We start from the raw sequence: 20,315 nt of genomic DNA on the forward strand, positions 1-20,315 counted from the left end.
GAGGCTGGAGCAAAGGCACTTAACACCTGGCAGGGTTTGGCCCAGAGCTGCTCCCTGGGGGATGCTCACAGGGCTCTTTCCGCCGGGCAGGGATGTACCTGAGAGCTGGCTGTGATGGAATTGGGCTGGAGATGCGGCCAGCTCTGCTCTCCCTCTTCCCAAAAGTGGCTGGATTGTCACACAAGGTCACCTCTCCCTTCTTCCACCAGCTGTGGCCCTGCTGAGGCGTCTCACGTGGCACAGGCTGGATTTTTCTCCACCTCGGGACAGCTTTTGCTGTCTGGCTCCAGCAGCTCATCCCCGCTGGGGCCCTTGGCAGCTGCCAGGCTCTGACTGACATCTGTCCATCATCCCCAGCCGCTGGAATCACGGACGGCAGAGGGGCCCTGAGGGAAGGACAGGCAGGGATGAGCCTGGGCTGCATCCCCTCCATGGGCATTCTGCTGCCACCAGAAAGGGATCGGGATGCCCTCGTGCCTCCTCCCCCAGCTCCTGTCCCTGCAGCGTTCCCGCTCAGCCCTGTGCTCGGTTCCGCTGGGGTGCCGGGTGGCACATGAGTCACATTTCCTCCCAACGCCCATTCCAGCTTGGTGCTGCCACTATTTTTGGAAATTCTTGGAAGCGGATCAGCCCTGAGAAGCACATTTCATGGATCCTCACCACGCCAGGCTTACGTCCCCCCATGTCCCTGTGCCAGGCTAGGGAAGCCCCGTCAGCCCAGAGCCTGCGCTCCCCTCCCGGCTTGGGAAGCGTGGGAACTCACTTCTCATCCCACAGCCCCTCCTGAGTCAGTGGGGAGCTGGAGCACCGTCTCAGTGGCAAAACATTACCTTTTAAAGGACCTGCTTGGGATTGGGGTGGGACTTATTGCAGTGCCAGCTTGGCATGGATCATTGTGCTCCCAACGAGCAGATCATTCACAGTTATTTTTACTCTCAACCCCGGGTGTTTTAGCTGGGGCTGCAGTGCCTCACTTGGTGTCTCTGAGCAAAACCGGGCACAACACAGCTCTGGAATCAAAGGGTGGATGAAATCAGAGGAAGGTTCAGCAGCTGAGTGTCACAGCCAGGCCCACACCCACGGCACTCCACACCTGCCACCCTGCGCCTCTTCCCTCCGGTCCTCCGGGATCCGTACAAATCGAGGAGTTATTTTCCTTTCAGAGCAGTGATTGTGCTGCTCATCCTTTGCTTGGGCACTGCCCAAGGTCAGTGGTCATGGACCAGTTGCCTTCCTGGCCAAACCTGGGAGCAAACGCGTAGGTAGTGCAGGGATGTGCTGGCTTTGCTGGGCAGGCGATGGTTTTGCTGAGCAGGTGGTGGCTTGGTAAACTTTAGACACGTTTTTTGGGTCTGAAGGTTTCACCTGGAGACAAGCAGCTCTGGCCCTCCTGGCGCTGCCAGGCTCAGCATCCCGACCTTGCCGGGATAAAATTAGCCATTTCAGTTTGAATTAAAGGCAGCTCCGCTGGAGCCGCGTGAGGTTCGGCTCGGGGACGTCAAATGGCAGCGTTCCCTTTTTTTGTCTGCATCGGGGAGGGGAGGGTCCTGCCAGCCAGCGCCTGGTGACAATGACATTGATTTCCTAGACCTCTTGTCGTGGCCAAATCTGTATTTTTAGCTGGGGAAGAGAGAAATATAAATCACGTGTCGAAGCAACGCTTTCCCTGCCCCTGACGGGAGGGAAGGAGACAAGAGCCGTCGCTGCTGGAGCTGTGGATGAACGGGGCTCGGTGCCCCGTCCCTGGAGCGGGGCTGGGAATGCACCGAGGAGCTGCATCTTCCCGGGGTCCATCCCAGCACTGCTCCCAGCTGTGCACCACGCGGCCCCTGCTCTGGGCTGGGGACCCTGAGCCCCCCGCTCTGGGGGTCCCGTGGCAGGGAGCAGAGGGACCCCCACTCCCAAGGGATCCCGTCCATCCCCTCGGCATCCCCTGTGACTATTTATCTTCCGGGGCAGGCGCTGCCTTCATCTCCTCTTCCCTGCCACCTCCTCCTCCTCCTCGCTCTCCCCCATCCTGTTCTCATTTCCCCAAGAAGCCTTTAATGAAATCTGCCCTTAATTAAATCCACATTCATTTGCATAATTACCAGGAAATTGAAATTAGCCTGTGGACGTGGCTGGAATACATTTGGCATCAGGCAGCCCTGGCTGCTCGGAGGGGGCTGCACCAAGGGCAGCTCGGTGCCCCCCGCCCATGGGTGCTGCCACCCTGCCCCACGGTGCTGCTCCCCGTGCCCCTCCCCTCCCACCCGGGGGTGGCCACGATGGCCGGGCATGGAGGGGACCTGGTGAAAGTGGGGGCCCAGCGAGCCCCCAGGCAGAGGTGGTGCTCCCTGCCCACACAAGCAGCATCACTTTTGCTTTATTTAATAAAAAATCTTCACCGCCATTGAGAATTTTTTTGTTGCTTTTATAACTATGTATTTTGTCTTTTTTTTTTTTATGGTTTCAGTTGTGGTTTTTTTTGTTGTTGTTGTTTTTTAAATCCTTTTCAACAGTGACAAACTGAGGTAACGTCTGTGACACTACAGCCTCTCCTACGGGAAGAAGGACTGAAACCCGACAGCTGAGGGAACTGGAAATAAAAACCCGACAACCTACCGACACAGCGACCTCGACGGGGACAGAAATCACACGGGGCACCCCCCCTAGGACAAATCCCCTGGGAGGTGCCCCCGAGCCCCCCCCGAGAGGCGCCGCCGAGCCCTCCCGGGGCGGCCGGGATCCCTTATCTACATTATTGCACGAAAGATTGAGGACATCGAGGGACCTAAGGCAAAAAGGAGAAAAAACCGGTGCCTAGAGCGTCTCTACTTAGGGGCAATGCTACTTCTAAGGCCGCCCGGGGCCCGGCACCGCGGGCGGGGGCGGAGGGGCCCTGGGGGCAGCAGCGGGGGCGGGGGGTCCGCCCGTGCTCTGTAAACTGCTGCTGCTGCTGCTGCTGAATAGCGGGATAGCCCTTTGTGCGGGGATTGCGGCGCCGGGGGGCACTGAGGGTCCCCGCGGCGCCCACCCGATGGGAGGGAAGCCCAAACCACACCAGAGTGCTGCCGCCGTGGGGTGCCCCCCACCCTCTCCAGGTGAGCCCCCCAACTTCACTGGGTGCCCAAAACCACGAGGGGAGTGGTGTCCCCCACACACCCCCGTGACCTTTTCACTAAGGGACCACCAGTGGCTCCTGCCACCACCCCCTGCCTCGCTGCAGCCAGCCCCGGGGATCCATCCCACCGCCTCCTCCCCGCCAGCCCCAGGGGAGGGTGACAGAGTTTGGGGAAGGGGTGACAGCAAGGAGGGGTGATGGGATGAGCACAGGGAACCAGGCTGGCCCTCCAGAGGCTGCTCAGAGCCCCCTCCCCTCCTCCTGGGGCGTGCAGGCCAGCCTGGGGCTGCACTGCTGCCACCTCTTCCAGTCCCTGGGGACACAGAGTCTGCAGAGGGGACAAAGAGATGCCACTACAGCACTGCCAGCTTGGCCCTGAGCATCCAACCTGCTGGATGGCGCCGTGGCCGTGGGCCACAGCCCGGAGCACAGCTCCCGGCTGGAGGGACCTGTCCCTCCAGTGGGGTCTGGGGCCATGTGGGGCAGGGCAGGGGGGACAGAGGCTGCCAGTGGCAGTGGTGGGACACACAATGACACACAGACAGGGACACTTGCTACATCGATGGCTGCCAGCACCTCCCAGCACAGGGAGGCAGCCGGGGTTGCCAGGGGTCCTGGGCTGCCTGAAACCCCCCCAGCTCCCCATCACCAGCCCGGTGCCCATCTCCTCATCCCTTCCCGGTCCCCACCAGTGGGGCAGGGATTGGTGGAAGGGGACAAATCATCACCCACCCAAACCTCCCCAAAGGCCTCCTCCATGGTGTGGGGTCATTGGCCTTCCCAATCCCAGCCCGGGGATCAAGCACAGGGTGGGGGAGGGCCAGTGGGCACTGCCTGCCCCGGACCTCCCATCCACTGCCCTCCCGACTCTTCCTCCCCGTACTGGGAGACCTCTCCCCATGCCACCCTGTGGGAAGCCTTGGAGGGGCAGCGTGGCCATGGCAGGACCGTGGGCACCCCTGTCCTCCCTGGTGCCCTGGGCTGGGCTCCCGCTGCCGGCCTCACCCAGGCGGGGCGGGGGGATTGGCATCCTCGGCGCTACGGAGCGCAACCAGTTCTGTCCTTTTCCTCTTTGTTTGTGTTTCTTTTCCTTTTTTTTTTTTTTTTTGCTTTGGGAGACCCAGAGCCCGGTCCCGGCTCGTGCCTCCACCACGAGCAGCTCCTCCCACCCCTGTTGGCGGGGCGGGGGGACAGGACGGGTCGTGCGGCGCCGTCAGACGCAGATCTCTATTGCTGTGGCCAGGACCATCTGCCCTTTGCCTTTGTCCTGCCGTCCATCTGTCCTGCTCGCCGTCCCCGGGGCGGCCGCGCCGGACTCGGGGCCACGCGCTCCGCTCCCTTCCGTCAGGACGGTCCTCTTGAGCGGGGCAGGGGTGCAGGAGCCGGCGGCCTCGTGGCAGTGGGCGCCGGCCGGGAGCTTGTCCCTGGTGTGCTTGCGGGAGCGGTAGGAGGGTCGGCACCGCACCTCGGCCATCAGGTCGCACTTGATGAAGTAGAAAACCTCCTTGACGGGGCAGCGCTTCTCGGGGTCGAGGGCCAGCAGGCGCTGGAACATGCGCAGGGCGCTGTCCGTGAAGCGCCGCCACTGCGAGGGCAGCCCCCCCAGCCGCCCCTTCTGCCACCGCACAAACTCCTCGAAGAAGGCGTCGGATGCCACCGCCGCCTCCCAGGGGAAGTTCCCGGTGAGGACGCAGAAGATGAGCACCCCAAAAGCCCAGACGTCGATGCTGGTGTCCACAGCAAAGCCCTCGGCCCGGCCGGCCTGGCACACCTCGGGCGCCGTGTAGGGGATGGTGCCACTGATGCGCTTGACCCGGCAGCCCACCTTGCGGGTCATGCCGAAGTCGGCCAGTTTGACGCGGCGGCAGTCGCGGTCGAAGAGCAGGACGTTCTCCGGCTTGATGTCCCGGTGCACCAGGCTCTTGCTGTGCATGTAGTCGAGGGCCAGGCCCAGCTGCTGCACGCAGCGCTTCACCAGCTCCTCGGGGAGCCCCACCTGTGCAGACACGGCGTCAGCCACCCGCCACCGAGCCCCGGGGTGTTCCCACCCGGCTCGGGGACCCCACACATATCTGTTACCCACCCAGCGTGGTCATGGATGGCTTTATCTGGGGGCTTTCTGAGGCAGGGAGATGGGTGGTGGGTCCTGGTCCAGCTGAGGGGTAGGTGGTGAGTCCCCATAGAATCCCAGGGTGGTTTGGGTTGTAAGGGACCTTAAGGACCCTCTCATTTCACCTCTTGCCATGAGCAGGGACACCTTCCACTAGACCAGGTTGCTCCAAGCCCCACCCAACCTGCCTCGAACACTTCCAGGGTTCAGGCAGCCACAACTTCCCCAAGGGAAGGGTGATGGGTCCCAGGCCACCCCAGGGATAGGGAATGGGCCTTAGGACATCCTAGCAATGGATGATGGCTCTCAGACCACCCAGGGGACAGGTGATAAGTCCCAGGCCATCCTACAGATGCATTACAAGACCCAGATCACCCTAGGGATGGGTGATGGGTCCCAGGTCACCCTAAGGATGGATGATGGATCTCAGCCACCCAGGGGATGGGTGATCGGTCCCAGAATTGATTGTAGGTGCTTCTGTTCAGGAACCATACAGGGCTGCCCAGTCCTGGCCCCTGCAGCCCCCTCCCACACAGGCAGCAAAGCAAAGCACCACAGCAGCTCTGCTGAGTGCCCTGGGGATGCTGAGCCCCCACATCCCAACAGGGCTCCCGTGGGCGGGGCGGGGGCTCTCACCTGTGGCGGGATGATGTCGAAGAGGTCCCCGCCGGGGGCGTACTCCTGAGCGAAGACGTAGCAGTCCTCGGTCTCGAAGACCACGTCAAAGACCTTGATGATGAAGGGGCTGGAAGAGAGCGTGTTGGTGATGCTGAACTCCCGCAGGAAGTTCTTCAGCTTCGTCTTGCTCTTGTTGACGAACTTCAGGGCCATCTTGGTGCCTGCAGAGGGCAGGGGATGGAGGTGAGCCCGGGGCTCGGTCGGGATGTGCCAGGCGCTCTGCTCCCAGCACAGCCCCCCGCTCCGCTCACCTGTGCTTTTGTGGGACACCAGGTCCACCTTGCCGTAGGTGCCCTTGCCGAGCTCGCGGATGAGGTCGTAGTGCTTGCTGATGTCGGTGCCTGAGAGGGTGCGGATGGCCAGGGACTGCATGTCCTCGGTGATGAGGGGCACCCCGCAGCAGGCCAGCTTGCGCGACGGCTCCTGCTCAATCGAACCCGCGCTCATGGTTGCGCTGCAAGGCAGAGCAGGGGCAGCGTTTCGGTGGGTGCTGCAAAGCCACCGTGTCCCATCCCATCCCATCCCATCCCATCCCATCCCATCCCATCCCATCCCCAGGGCTGGAGCACCCCTCACTGAGTGCCACCCCTCTGTGCCCTGTGGCCACCAACCAAACTGCTGTGGACAGGATTGCTGCAGTCTCCGTGGGGCTGCAGCCGTGTGGGTCAGTGGTCCCTGTGCCACCAACTCAGGGGGATGTCTGGGGGCAAAGGGAAGGCTCAGGGCATGGCAGAGACAGGAGGGCAGGGACATGGACACACACACATGGACACACACACGTTTCCTCAGCCCTGGTGTGTTCACAGCCACCACACAGGATGGGCATTGAGGCCTTTAGGGGCTCCCCACTGGTGCCACAGTCCTCAGTGGGGACCCTGGCAGCCAGCCCTGTCCCCTCCACCACTGCAGTCCCCTCCAGAGCGGAGCCTCACACAGGCCAGTGACACTCCAGAGCAGAGCCAGAGCCATGCTGCAGGCACCAAGTGGGATATGATGGCTCTGCCACATCCCTCTGACTATCCATCAGCACTGACTCTTGGCCTTCTCCTGCCAAGGTGATGGATGCTCTGGTTCAGAGAATCACAGAATCCCAGACTGGTTTCAGCTCAAAGGAACTTTGAAGCTCAACTCTTTCCACCCCCTGCCATGGGCAGGGACACCTTCCACCAACCCAGGTTGTTCCAAGCCCCGTCCAGCCTGGCCTTCAACACTTCCAGGGATCCAGGGGCAGCCACAGCTTCTCTGGGCAACCTGTGCCAGGGCCTCACCACCCTCACAGCCAAGAATTCCTTCCCAATATCCCATCTAACCCCGACCTCTGGCAGTGGGAAGCCATTCCCCCTTGTCCTGTCAGTCCAGGCCCTTGTCCAAAGTCCCTCTCCAGCTCTCTTTGAGCCCCTTCAGGCACTGGAAGGGACTCTGAGGTCTCCTTGGAGTCTTCTCCAGGCTTTAAAATCCAAATTCTCTCATCTTCTCCTCATAGCAGAGGTGCTCCATCCAAATAATCATCTTTGTGGCCTCCCCTGGACTTGCTCTAACAGATCCACATCTTTCCTGTGCTGTGGACCCCTCAGCTGGGCACAGCACTCCAGCTGGGACCTCACCAAAGCGGAGCAAGGGATGGCCCAGCCAGCAGTCCCTGGACAACAGCACCAACATTCTTTACTCCCATCAAACCAGTGAGTGTTTTTCCTCACTCTGACCATCCCCATAACAAGAGCTGAGCTTGGAGTCACTCACCACACTGTCTTCAGGGTGCTGCGTCATCTTCCATCACCCCCCAGGGTCAAGATCACACCCAACCCTTTCCCAACAAGACTGAGCCTGATCTCCAACTTCTTCCTCCTCCCTTCCCTGCACCGTGCTGCCTCTCATCCCAAAGCAAAGCTCAGCTTCTTCACTTATTATAGTTATATTTTTTTTCCCTGGGAAGTTGGGGAAAAAATAGAAAAGGAACTTCAACATCATGATGTTCCAAAAATGTAACAGTTTGACTCATAAGATCTCCAAAGCAGCTCATCTCCATAGTGTTTCATTGGCCTCCTGGCAGAGGAGCACCATCTCAGCGTCTGGGTGCTGGAGGTGGAGGTGGATCGGTGCAGCAGCTTGCTGGAGGCAGGACTGAAAACAGCCCCCAGCATCCTGCAAGAAGAATTCCGTCTACACTTGGGTTTACAATCACGCTCATCGATGTCTCTTAATTAACCGGTGTTGAAATGCAATTATTCGAGTCAGCAAAGTTGGGCTTTCAGGAAAAAACCTGTTGGTTGGATGGGAGAGAGGAGGGGAAGGACTGATGCGTTATGGGAGTGCTTTCCAAGTCAAAGACCGTTTGCTTTTCCTCTTGGCTCAACCTGCTGGGGTTTCCAGGTGTCTCTGGCCATCCACCAAGGAACATCCACGAGAAACAGAGATCCCACCATGCCAGGTGTCCCTGCTGTGATGTGGGTCTGCACAGCTGGCACGGGGTGTGCTTCCAGGGCTGGAGATGCTGCCGGGATCCTGCCGCAGTGCCGGCTCACACAACACCCCCCGCTCTGCCAGGGCTGCCGGAACACGGAGCCATCAGCGATCCCGGGAGAGACCGAACAGCAGCGGTGACCAAAATACCAATGTGCCGAGACCAGGGAAAGCGTAAACACAGAAGTTTTCATTAAAAATTGAAATGCTTTTGAAAACATGTTGGGTTTGATGTGAGCAGCGAAGCGGGGCAGCAGCAGGGGGGAGCGAGGGCTCATTTCCAGCTCTGCACGCTCCCAGGGACAGCTGGGATGGGGGAACAGCGGGACACAGGGAGATGATGGGGATCCCACCAGCCTGGCACAGCTGGGGTTGAGGTCTCATATCTTTGGCTGCCCTCTGTGCCCAGGCCAGGCCCACCAAGGTGCCAGATGGGGTCACCAGAGCCAAAATGGGGCCTTTTCTTGGCACACCAGCCCCTCTCCTACCCCTAAACGCTGGAAGAGCACCGTGCCCAAAGGAAGCCAAACCCGCCTCCTCCCAACTCAGTTGTTTCGGATGTTCCTGAAGCAGCTTTCCCAAGCAGGGAGTAAGGATGCACATCCCAGCTGAGTCCTGGCAAAGGCCCCCACTGCTCTAGATCCAGGGAATGGCAAAGGGGCAGCAAAGCTGCTGCCACGTGGCACCGGGACCTGCCGCTCACCACAGGCGGTTCCTGCCGTCATCTCCGCATCCTGAACCGTTTCTCCTACTATTCAGACTAAAATTGTTCTGTGTTTAAGCTTCAGAACCGTTTATCTCATTGAGTGAGGAGGATAATCCACCCACTTCTTCCTTGCTCCCTGGCAGGTATTTATAGGCAGCCACTCGTCTCCGTCGGCAGCTGCTGCTCCTCTTCCCAAACCTCCCGGCTCCATCCCCAACATCACAGAGCAGATCCCGGGAAGACATAATCCCACATCCAGAGCCCAGCATCCTGCCAGGTGCTGAGGCCAGCACTAACAAACCATTCCCCCTCTGATGCCACTCCTTGGAAGGGGATGCTTTGCCCTGCTCTGCATCCTGCTCCACATCCCACACCACTGCACTCCCAGCCCTGGGCACATCAGCTCTGCCGATAACTAATTGCAAACTCATTAGGAGCTCGTTGAGAGGAGCAGAGGACGCCCGGGAGAGCTGCCCCAGGCTCCCGTAGACGAAGCTGCTGGAGCAGCAGCTGCTTGGAAATTAAGAGGGAAAGGGGGAAAAATAAAATCCCTCTGGCCGCAGCGGAGACTGACAGAAAAACAACCCATTTATTGAGGGAGGTTAGAGGAAAAGGGTTTGGGCTGAGCCCAGTGCAGGGCTGGAAGTCTGGCCAGGGGATGGGACTTGCAACATGGGCTGCTCTGGGAAAAGGAATTGGGAAAACAAAGGGAAAACCTATGAGGGGTAGGGCCTTGGCAAGACCCCAATTTCTCTTTAAAGAGGGGAGAAATGAGAAACATGCAGCAGTGGGATGGGCACAGGCCCACACTGCTCTGTCCCTGCACTTGGCAGGTACTTGGCAGAGCTTTGATTTCTCCCTTTGCCATCCCCAAATCCTTAGTTATTAGCAGGTAACACTGACTCCCCTCCAAGCCCAGCAGGCTGGAGGCCAAGGCAGCCATCAGGAGGAAGCTGCCTCCCTCCACACCCTAACCAGCTCCCAAACCTCCCCTATTTTCCCCAAACTACCCACTGAGCCAGCAAAGTCACGTCCAAGAGAGGTTGGCCCTTCGCTGCTCCTGGTCCTGCTGCTCCCACACCACCCTGGTGCTGGGGTGTCACCGGGGCAAGGGGCCAGTGGTGCTTTGGCTGTGCCCCGAGTGGAGCCGCTGCCTCCCCTGCGCCCCGCTCCATTTCCAGACCCCGCTGCCTCCGTTCCTGCCTGACCCCGTTCCAGGGACATCCTCTCCTCTCCTCCGCACCGCTGGGACCCGCACAACAGATATTAGCTGTGCTTCCTGGGGGCCGTGGCACGGGGGAGCCCAGGGAGGGCTCGCAAAGGCACCTTCGCCTAACGAGGACATCTCTGCAGGCACGGGGGGGGGACAGGCACCTCGTGGGGACTCGGAGCCTCTGGTACCTGCCCCGGCCTCCACCCGGGCCAGCCACTGCCTCCCACCCCGCCCAAAGCAGCAAAACACGTAGGGAAAGGGTTCCTTCACCCATTGCCAGCCTGGGACCATCCAAAACCACTCAGGATGAGCCGAGTATGTCCAGGAAGTGGTTGGTCACACGTGGCTCAGGGACACCGGCCTGTGGCAGCAGTTTGGGAACAGCCCCTCTGCCAGCATCCCCACAGCCTGGGAGGAGCAGCCACTCCCAAAGAGGCCATGGATGGGGCACATCTAGGTGCTCTCCAGCTGGCTCCGCAGGGAAATGATTGAGCACCACTGACTCCACCCAAACCAGCACCAAACCTCCACCAAAGCACCTGCAGCAACTGGGACTTCCCACTGACCCCAGTCTGGGACTGAATTGGCACTGAATTCCAAGTTATCCAACAGTTCTCATACCAGCTCCTTGCCTAGACTACAGCAGCCTTCTCAGCAGCAGGACCGTCTTCAGCAAAGCCAGGGAACACCCAGGCACGTGCAGGCTCCCAGCTGGCAGGAGCTGCTCTCCTGGTGTGGACGTCCCAGCTGTGGGGCAGGATCAGGCCCCGTCACACCCATCCATAGGGTCTCCCGCTGCGGGATCCATCTCCCATTCTGACTATCAGCCTGTGACAAGATTCCTCAGCCTCTGGTCCCAGGATTCAGGTCTCGCAGGCAAATTTGTGAAGAGCAAACAAAGCAGCACCAGAACTCTCTCCTCTGACAGCTCCTGGGGATCCACCACTCTTCCTTCCTGCTGCTGTCCTCCGTGCCCTCTGCACTGCTCCTCTGGAGCTGCCAGCAGAATTTTCCCTGCCCTCATGCACACTGTGCTGTGCTGTCTCTGTCCATCGGCCCTGGTGACAGGACCTTGGCCACCTTTCAGCGCTTCGGCCTCCCGGGATTTCTGCTGCTGAGCGGGATGGTTTCGTTAGGACCTCAGCTCCTCCAGCCTCCAGCTGCTCCCGCCTTCACCGCCGGCACCGGGGATTTATGATTACTTCATTGTTTGATTGGTTTCATCAGCCTGTCATCATCTCCCTCCCAAAACTCTTCCACCAGCGCCAGCAGCACCGCACGGTTGGGATCTGCAAAGACAAATGCCCCGAACGGCACCTGCCCATTGCCTGCCCGCCGGGTCCCTAGGGCAGGGCCAGCCGGCCCTCAGCCCTGCTCGCTGCCGGGGGCAATGGGGGCACATCACCCCACCACAACAACCAGTGCCGACAGCACTCCCATGAGGCTGCCCAGCCTTTGTGTGCCCCATGGGCATCCCCCGTGCCTCAGCCCCGGCTCCCACCGCTGGGAACGCTCCCGTGAAGGAGGATGCTCCCACCACCACCGTGCCTCGTCTCCTCCCACAGCATCCCGGGCAGGGCACGGGCACACCCAGCTCAGGGACGCTCCGAGCGCCGGGCGGGTCGGGGGCTCGGCATGTGGGCGCCCAGCCCTAAGCTTCACCTCCCCGTGGGTGACACCTCCATGCCGCTCTGGCACAGAGGGGTGCTGAGGCTGGGCCACCCTGCCCCTGTCCCCGCTCCCGCTCCCTGAGCCGCGGTGGGGCTCCCGGCTGGCGTCGCCTGCCCGCGGCCACAGCGGCAGCGGGGCCGGACCTGGAGGAAAGTGGGTCACGCTCCCCCTTCCCGCCGCAGCCGGGGAGAGGATGGTGTGGGATGGAGGCCGGGCCCGCGCCCGCACCGGCACTGAGGGGACATGGGGGCACACGGGGGGATCAGAGGGGGAACAGGGCAGGTGATGAGGGGACACAAGGGCACATGAGGGGACACAATGAAGGGACACGAGGGGACACAAGAGGAGATGACATGGGGGGATGGCAAGGGGACAAGAGAGGACACAGTGAGGAGATAGTGAGGGGACAGGAGGGGAAATGATGAGGGGGCTTGAAGGGAGATGACAAGAGGACATGAGGGGGGACACGAGGGGAGAGGTAAGAGGAAACACAGGAAGCTGGTGAGAGAACACAAGGGGAGATGAGGGAACATGAGGGAAAACAAGGGGAGATGACATGGGGAGGTGATGAGGGGACACAAGGGGATACAATGAGGGGAAGCGATGGGAGGTGATGAGGGGACACGAGGGGACATGGCCTGAGCTGCCCCCGAGGCCGCCTCTCCCCGCTCTCCCCTTCCCCTGCTTCCAGCTGCCTTCCACCTCAGCTCATCCTTCCAGACGCCCCAAAATTCATCGGGAGCCCCCGGGGACCAGCCCCTCGGTCCCCCGGCCCCGGCTCCGCTCCGGTGTCACTCACGCCCCGCCGTCCCCGTCCCTCCTCCTCGTCCCCCCCGCGCCGTGCCGGGGCCGCCCGGAGCGCAGGTGCCATCGGCCGCAGGAGGGACCCGATGCGGGGGGAGGGGGTCAGCCGATCCCCGGGGGCACCGCGCGGTGCCTCCCCCCGCTCCATTCATCCCGGAGCCCCGGTTGTACCGGCAGGAGGGCTTTGCCCCCTCCCAGCGCCGTGCGGGCAAACAAAGGGCGGCCTCGGTACCGGGCGGGCAGCGTCTCCGCACCCCCACAGCCGCACCCCCATCGCCCCACCTCATCCCCGCGCCCCCAGCCCCGCGCCCCCAGCCCCGCAGCACCGCCTTACCGGAGGGACGAGCCGCCGCCGCCGCGCCCCGTCCCCGGCGGGAGAGGAGCCGCCGCTGCCGCCCGCCGCTCGCCCCGCCGGGCTCCTCATGCCGCGGCCCCGCCGCCGCCGCCGGAGGAGCGGAGCGGAGCCGAGCCGAGCCGAGCCCCCGCAGCCCCCGGCAGCGCCCGCCCCGCGCCGCGCTCCGCCCGCACCGGCACCGGCGCCGCCCTGGGGAGGGAGCGCGGAGCGGGAGGAGCGGGGAGCTCCGCCGCCGGCCCCGCGGGGATGGGGAGATGCGCGATGAGGGATGCGGGGCGCTGCTTGTCCCCGCCCTCCATGTAGCTGAAGGGATTAAGAGCGGGAGTAGCCCTGGAGAGGGGGGGTCAGGGATGAGCCGCTCCCTCCCCACCGGGTGCGGAGCTCCGGTGCCGCGGGTTCGGCACGGAGCAGACCGTGGGGCCGGGGACAATAAAGATGAGACCGGTGCCCCACGGACCCCTAAGGGGTCGGCTTCACACCCCTAACCCACCCAAGGACCCTGATAGTCCAAGCTTGGAGCATATGGGGGTCAGCAGCACCGGCAGCATGCAGCGGGAATGCCCAGGCGCAGAACTGATCCTGCTGCCCGCTGGTCCCCTGGGCACTGCTATCTATCCCTGAGCCCTCCAAGGCTCTGGTCCCTCTCCCTTGGCACAGGTGACGTCCACCTTGGTGTGGGTAAGCCCACCCTGAATCACAGAGTCACAGAACGGTTTGGATGGAAAGGGACCTGCCATGGACAGGGACACCTTCCACTAGACCAGGTTGTTCCAAGGCCCATCCAAGCTGTCCTTGAACATTTCCAGGGATGGGGCAGCCACAGCTTCTGTGGGCAATCTGTTCCACTACGGCACAGGTGATGCCCCACCATAGCACAGGCTGCTCCCCAAGTGCTGCTCCTCAGAACATGCAGGACATGAGGCTTCCCACGGATGGCAGGACCCTTCGGGCTGAGCTAGGGAACACCAGCTGAGGCAAAGGCATCACAGGGGCTTTCCTTCAGCCTCCTTAAATTTGGCAACACACTCAGCAAGCGATGCCAGAGGTGGGCACCAGGAACTTCCAGGTACCTCCAGGCCATGGGACAGTGACAGCTTTTCTGGAGGAAGGTGAGGGGTAGGCACTGTGCTCCTCCTTGGAGCATCCCTGGGCACATCTCCTCTTCCAGCATTTCCTTTTGTCCCCACAGATGCCGAGCACGGGCATTTAACACAGCCCACAATTTGCTTGACTCTCAGCTGGGTGGCAGGTCCCTTTGCTCCCCTGATGCCACTTAGACCTGACCCACAGCCATGGGGCTTCCTCATGCTCTGAGAGGGGCAGTGAGCTGTTCCCACACACCAGCTGTGCCCGCTCTGCTGGCATTGGGACTGTCCCTGAGCCACCCAACCTCTGGACAGGGCCAGGGAGCCATTGGCACTGACTCACTGCTGGCTCTGATCTGCTCCTGTAGAGGATGCAGAGCAATGAGTTTTTTCATGAATGACTTTAAAGCAAGAGGGTGAATCACACTCCCAACACTGTGCTTTAATTTGTGTCGGGATCGGCTGTGCTGTTGTCACCCCTTTCCGCTTGGCAGTGCCTGGGGCATTGCTGGCCCCAGGGTCTGGGCCCTGGGAAAGGCAGCTGTGGCTCACAGTGCCAGTTCCCTCAACCTCCCTCCACTCACCAGTCCCTGCTCTAGCACCCATGGCTCGAATGCTCCAAGTGTGGGAGATCCCCACTTGAATGTGGGCATCTGTGTGGTATGAGAGGGGAAATGCCAGAGCCCAATGCCCCAGCAAGCCAGGGTGGGCTGGATGGGGGCTGATGGTGCCCAGAGCAGCTGCTGTGGGGCTGGGAAAGGGGTGGTACAGGGCAGGAGAGCGTCATGGGGGGAAGGTGCTGGGAAAAGGGAAAGTTCTGGGAGATAGAAGCAGAGCTACGGTGCTCCCTGTGCCACTGGGCCAGCAGGACACAGGTCGGTGGAAGCCACACCTACCTTCCTTGCACACTCCACTCCATGGGCTGCTAGGGGTGGAGTGGGGCCAGCCTCGCCCCTTCCCGAGTCCCATGTCACCCTGTGTCCCCTGCCTGTCCTTGCCATGCCATTCCAGCTCCCGCAGCCTCCCGCTTGCAGCATTCCAGGCTGCTCCTCTGAGCTCTCCTTTGGCTCCCGCCCTATTTATAGCTCAGGGCTGTTTCTAGGTCAGGTGGGAGGTGCCAGTGCCCAGGGAGCCAGCCCAGGGACCACGGCGGGCTGCGGGGATGGTGTCACAGGTCCTACACATGGATCACCTCACAGTGTCACCACCCCAGTGCTGAGGATGGGGCTGTGCTGTGCTCAGGTACACAGAGCCCGAGCTGCCAGTGAGGGACCAACTGGGCCTGGCAGGGCTCCCTCTGTGGGACTCCGTGGGGCTCTGTGGGGCTTGGGAGGCCTCCATGGGGCTTGGTGGGGCTCAGCAGGGCTCTGTGGAACATTCCATGGGGCTCCATTGGCTTATCACCACCACTCTGTGGAGTTCTGCAGGGATCTCTGGGGTTCCATAGGGCTTAAGGGGCCTCCGTGGGGCTCAGCAGGACTCCAGAGGGCACCCTGTGGCTCCGTGGGACTCCGTGGAGCTCCCTGGGGCTTGTCAGCTCCCTTTGTGGCTTCCAGGCTGCAGCCCGTGCCCGTGCCAGCATGTGGGTCACACACACACTGAGTAATAGTAACACCAGTAGTACCAGGGAGCGTTTGCATCGAGCTTGTGGCCTTCAAAGCACTCCCAGAATATTAATAACTAATTAAGATTAACGAGATGAAAGGAACCAGATCAAATGTGTTTATCACCTCGTACAATCCCAAACCGCGCGAAGATCCCCCCAGCTCCCCGAGGGACAACGAGTGTCCCTGGGATTTCTGCTCAGAAAGGGAATTGTGCCATGGGATGTGCTTGGACAGGGTGGGTGGTGGGAAATGACCTGGAAAGCCCAAATTTTTTTCAGCGAGCCAAACCCCCTCGGAATTCAGCGAGAAAGTCGGCTGTCCCTTCGGCGTCGCTTGGTCAGAGCAGAAGCCGAGGGGCTGAGCCCCCCACAGCCTGCCACCCGCAGCCTGTCACGCACCGGTGACACGAGCTAAAACCTGCCGGGTTTGCTGCGGGGATGCTGGGAAGCAGGAGAGGGAGGGAAGCAGGGAGGCGGCCGCGGCAGCGGAGCACGCCGGGAGCCGCAGCTCGGCCAAGGGGACTCGCTGGTCCCGGGGGGCTCCGGCGTGTCCCGGCTGGGGGCCGAACACCCCCCACCCCGCCAGCCCGGGGTGCAGCACCCATGTCGGGGGCTCTGGGTGCCCACTCCGTCCCTGGGGACAGCGCCCATCCACGGGGAATTCCAGGGTAAAGGGGAGTGATGGGAGCTTGTTCCCGGACTCTGGACGGGGGGCTCAGTGCCCCCCACCTCGGTGTTCCCCCCACGCGTGTGTTGCCATCCCGCGTGGTGGCAGCCGGGATGAGATTCCCAGCGGCTGCTCTCAAGGTCACGGAAGGGACACGACCCAGGAGCTGGGGGGCAGCGCAGCTGCGTGGTGGGCACACGCCAAGCCCCCGCCCGCGGCCCTTGGGGTGATGTCCCTCTCCTCAGAGCGCCAGGGCCCGGCCGTGCTCCCGGGGGACATGAGATGGACCCCAGCAGGCGGGCGGGGGGCACAGCATCCTGCGGGCTGGTCCCCCAGCACAGGCTGGGTCAGGACCTGCAGCGCCGGCCGCACTGGCCGGGAGCTTGGGAATGGTGTTGACTCTGGAGCCCAGTGATGGCTGCGCAGCGGGAGGGCAACAGAAGGGGGTTCTTTGGGATGGGTTTCCCGGGAAAAGAGGCAGGACGTGTTTCTTCGGGGAGAGGGAGGGACTGAACCGGGGGGCACGGGGAGAGCCAAGGGGTCTGTCCTGGCACCCCGACACCTCGGCACCCCGGTACCCAGCACCATCCGGCACCGCACGGCGCCGGCCGCCTCCGCTCGCAGACTGTTCTCCTGGCACCATCTAGAGGCTGCGGGGACAGGCACGGGGGGACAGATACGGGGGTGGGACAGGCATGGGAGGACACACATGGGTGGGGACAGGGACGGGGGACACAGATGCTGCCACAGCACCCGTGCGTGGGGCGCACTTACTGCCCCTGGTGCAGGTGGCGAGACCGGGGAGCACCCCCTGAGCGCACCTCTTGGTCACCCAAGGGGTGACATGCAATGACAGCCGTGTCGCCACGGGATGCAGACAGGCTCAGGGACAGACTGGTGACAACCAGGGGGTTGTTCAGACACAGGGGCTCCCCCAGCGTAGCCCCACCTTGGAGCAGGGCAGGACAGGCACAAGCCAAGGATGTTCCTCCTTCTCCATCCCCCTGTGCAAGGAGGGGTGGTCCCTGTGGCCACCATTCAGGATTCTGGGCTACCACACTGCCACCCTGGGTGCTCCCTCTGTGGCTGAGAACAACAAACTCGTGACACCTGTGACCCAGCACAATCTGGATGCTGCCGGTCAGCTCCAGCCCCAGGCTGGGCTATGGGGTGGGAGCCCTGGGAATTCTGTGCATCCCTCAGCCAGCAGCACCCACACCCAAGGCCCGTCTCAATCCCTGGTCTCCCTATCCCCCCAGCCTGGGCAGTGACTCATGGGAACCAAGGCTCCAAAACCCCAGGATTTACACCAAAACGATTCCTACAACTCCGTGCACACCGTGAGGAAGGACTGGATTGTCCCACACCCACAGCCCAATGGCCCTGAGCCGCCCCCCAGCCCCTCACCATGGGCAGCCAGTGCCTGGGAGGCTCCGGGCTGGAGCAGGTGGGAGCTGTGCTCTGGGCATGAAGGCGTGGGACAGGAGGCGGCAGTGGCTCAGTGCCACAGAGGAGCAGTTGGGCACAACATGTGCCAGCGTTCACACCTCGCATCCTCGCCGGCTGCCCGGCTAATTTCAGCACCGGCACATTCTCCTTGGCTGCCGCTCAGCAGCGCCGATGGGAGAGGAGGTTTTGGGGAAGGGGGAGGCGAATGCTGGTGCTGCTGCTGCCGAGAGGGACGGGCCGTGGGGAGCCTCGTGGTTGTCCTTGGGGACCCTCGAACTGCTCTGGGCCCCTGGCCCCAGGCAGCCAGGGAAGAGGAGAGACTGGCCAGGGACCCTGCTCAGGTGGGCAGGAGTGGGTGGGATGGCTCCAGGAGGGATTCGGGATAGCTCTGGAATGCACATCGCTGCCCACAGGCCCGCTCCCATGAGCACACCAGCATGCCATGGCATGGCACAGGGTGCCCACTGGGTTCCCCTGGCAAGGGAAGCACATGCCAGATGTACACACGTGCCGTGCACCGCAGCCTCTCCCGGCACTGCACGGCACAGAACGGGGCTCTGGACTCCTCCGGCCAGGAGAGGATGCACCTGCTCCAAAGGAAACTCTGGCATGGCCCATGCCAGGCTCTGTCCCCCAGCCCGGCTCGGTGCCCTGCTCCCATGCCATGCCCCACCATGGCACGGCCCCAGCGGCGCTGTGTCCCCGCCAGTGGTGTCCCGGGATCCGTGGCACTGACCTGTGCAGGTGCAGGGGCTGCAGCTCCTCTTTCTGGAAGCAGACGAAGCAGAAAGAATCCATCGCTCGGCTCCAGCGGCCGCCGTGCCCGGGCGATGGGGACCGCAGGGCACGCAGTGCCGGAGGGGTGTTGGCATCTTCCTCGCCGGTGCCGGCGGTGGCCGGAGGCTCACGCTGGCCCTCTCGGGGCCATGGTGTCGGGGAGCCCGTCACACGGCCGGGCTGAGCACCGGGACCGGCCGCTCACCGGGCGCGGAGGCAGCGCCGGGCTGGGTCATGTCCCGCGTCGCCCTCGCTCCGGGGCTCACCGTGCCCAGTGCCACCCCGGCACCCATCGTGCGGCCCGGCCGGCGGCAGGGCCATCCCTCAGGGGGTGCGAGCGGGCACCTGGGATGGCATCACCCGGGCGAGGGGTCCGAGCCCCGCGGTGCTTCAGAGGCCGCGGGACGCGGCTGCCCCGTGGCACCCGTGGGCGGACGGTGCCCGTGTCGCTGTGTGGGAAAAGTGTCCCCCGCAGCAGGTGGGGTCCAGCGGGCTCTGGCAGGATCCAGCGGGGTCTGGAAGGGTCCGCCGGGCAGGCGGCCGGGTCGGGAGCCCAACACGCTGATGGAGGAGGAAAGTTGTGTGGTCGTGGAGCGGCGGCTCCGCGGGGCTCGCCTCACCGGTAGAGCAGCCGCTCGCTCTGACAGCTAAACCAGCGTGCGAGTATTAATAGCTCCAGACTCCCGCGGCGAGGCTGGGAGTTAACTCCTCGCCTGCCGCCTGCCCGAGCTCCAATCGCCCTCTCCCGGCACCGGGCGGCTGCCTCGGGGCTCGCCAGTGCTGCGGCTGAGACCTGGCACGCTCAGCCCACCCACCCCCTGCACAGAGTGTCACCGAGGGACCCATCCCTCTGTCCCCAGGGCCCGGCTGACTTCCTAGGCTCTGACACAGGAGACATTGCACAACCAGGGGGGAAATCTCTCAGCCTGGGTGCCTGTGGGTGCCCTGTGCCCTGCCAACGGTGGAGTAAATGGCCTGGGAGCCATCCTGGAGCCATCCTGGAGGCCATCCTGGAGGGTTGCTCCCCACTGCAGGGCACATGACAGGAGCACCATGGTGCCCTGTGAGGGGTGTCCCTGTCCCACCGTGTGTGTCTGTGCCCCACAAGTGGCATCTTTGCCCCACAGTTGGTCTCCCTGCCCCAAGAGGGCCCATTGGTACCATGCAGGGTAGCCCAGCCAGCAGGGTCCAGCTGCTCCAGGCAGACAAGCCAGGCCAGCACCCTGGCCCAGGTGGCCACGAGGCCCCATGAACTCACCATTATCCATCCATTGGGACCAGCTCAGGGACCAGTACATGTCCCCCAGGTCCCTGAGACCCAAATCTGGTCCATCACCCCAGCCCACATCCAGAACCCTGGGACAGAAGCAAAGGGCATGTCCTTGGGAAGTGGGAGTAGGAGGACATGGAGAAGTTTCCCCAGCTTGGCCCATGGGCTTTGTCATCTCTCACCCTGAATTATTCAGTGCATGGCTCTGCCTGCAGCGTCTCTGCTCCAGCCACACCTCCAACTAATGGCAAAAATTGATGGCTTTTTAACTCCTCATGACCAGAAAGCTCCAGCCGTGCTGCTCTGGGTCCTGCCCCCCCATGGGAGAGATGGAACCGACCTGGAGGGCAGTTTATCCCAA

The 20,315-nt window shown here is 62.5% G+C and overlaps 1 protein-coding gene across 4 annotated transcripts; it reads right to left on the reverse strand.

Annotated features, from left to right (window-relative positions):
• Positions 1 to 2,476: 2,476 nt before the first annotated feature.
• SBK1 (SH3 domain binding kinase 1) lies at positions 2,477 to 19,328 on the reverse strand. Of its 4 annotated transcripts, XM_050317704.1 has the most exons (5): positions 18,644 to 19,328; positions 10,892 to 11,559; positions 6,143 to 6,345; positions 5,850 to 6,052; positions 2,477 to 5,099 (listed from the first exon to the last, which is right to left on the reverse strand). In XM_050317704.1, exons 3-5 carry the CDS (start codon positions 6,336 to 6,338, stop codon positions 4,317 to 4,319), a joined length of 1,182 nt encoding a protein of 393 aa, XP_050173661.1. In that variant the 5' UTR covers positions 6,339 to 6,345; positions 10,892 to 11,559; positions 18,644 to 19,328; the 3' UTR covers positions 2,477 to 4,316. The 4 variants fall into 4 exon arrangements, with proteins under 4 accessions (XP_050173661.1, XP_050173658.1, XP_050173659.1 ...); XM_050317701.1 differs by lacking the exon at positions 10,892 to 11,559; XM_050317702.1 differs by lacking the exons at positions 10,892 to 11,559; positions 18,644 to 19,328 and adding an exon at positions 15,082 to 18,602.
• Positions 19,329 to 20,315: the final 987 nt, after the last annotated feature.

This window comes from Myiozetetes cayanensis, unplaced genomic scaffold (assembly GCF_022539395.1).
Source record: "Myiozetetes cayanensis isolate MyiCay16 unplaced genomic scaffold, myiCay2020 scf20-37, whole genome shotgun sequence".
Lineage (NCBI taxonomy): Eukaryota > Metazoa > Chordata > Aves > Passeriformes > Tyrannidae > Myiozetetes > Myiozetetes cayanensis.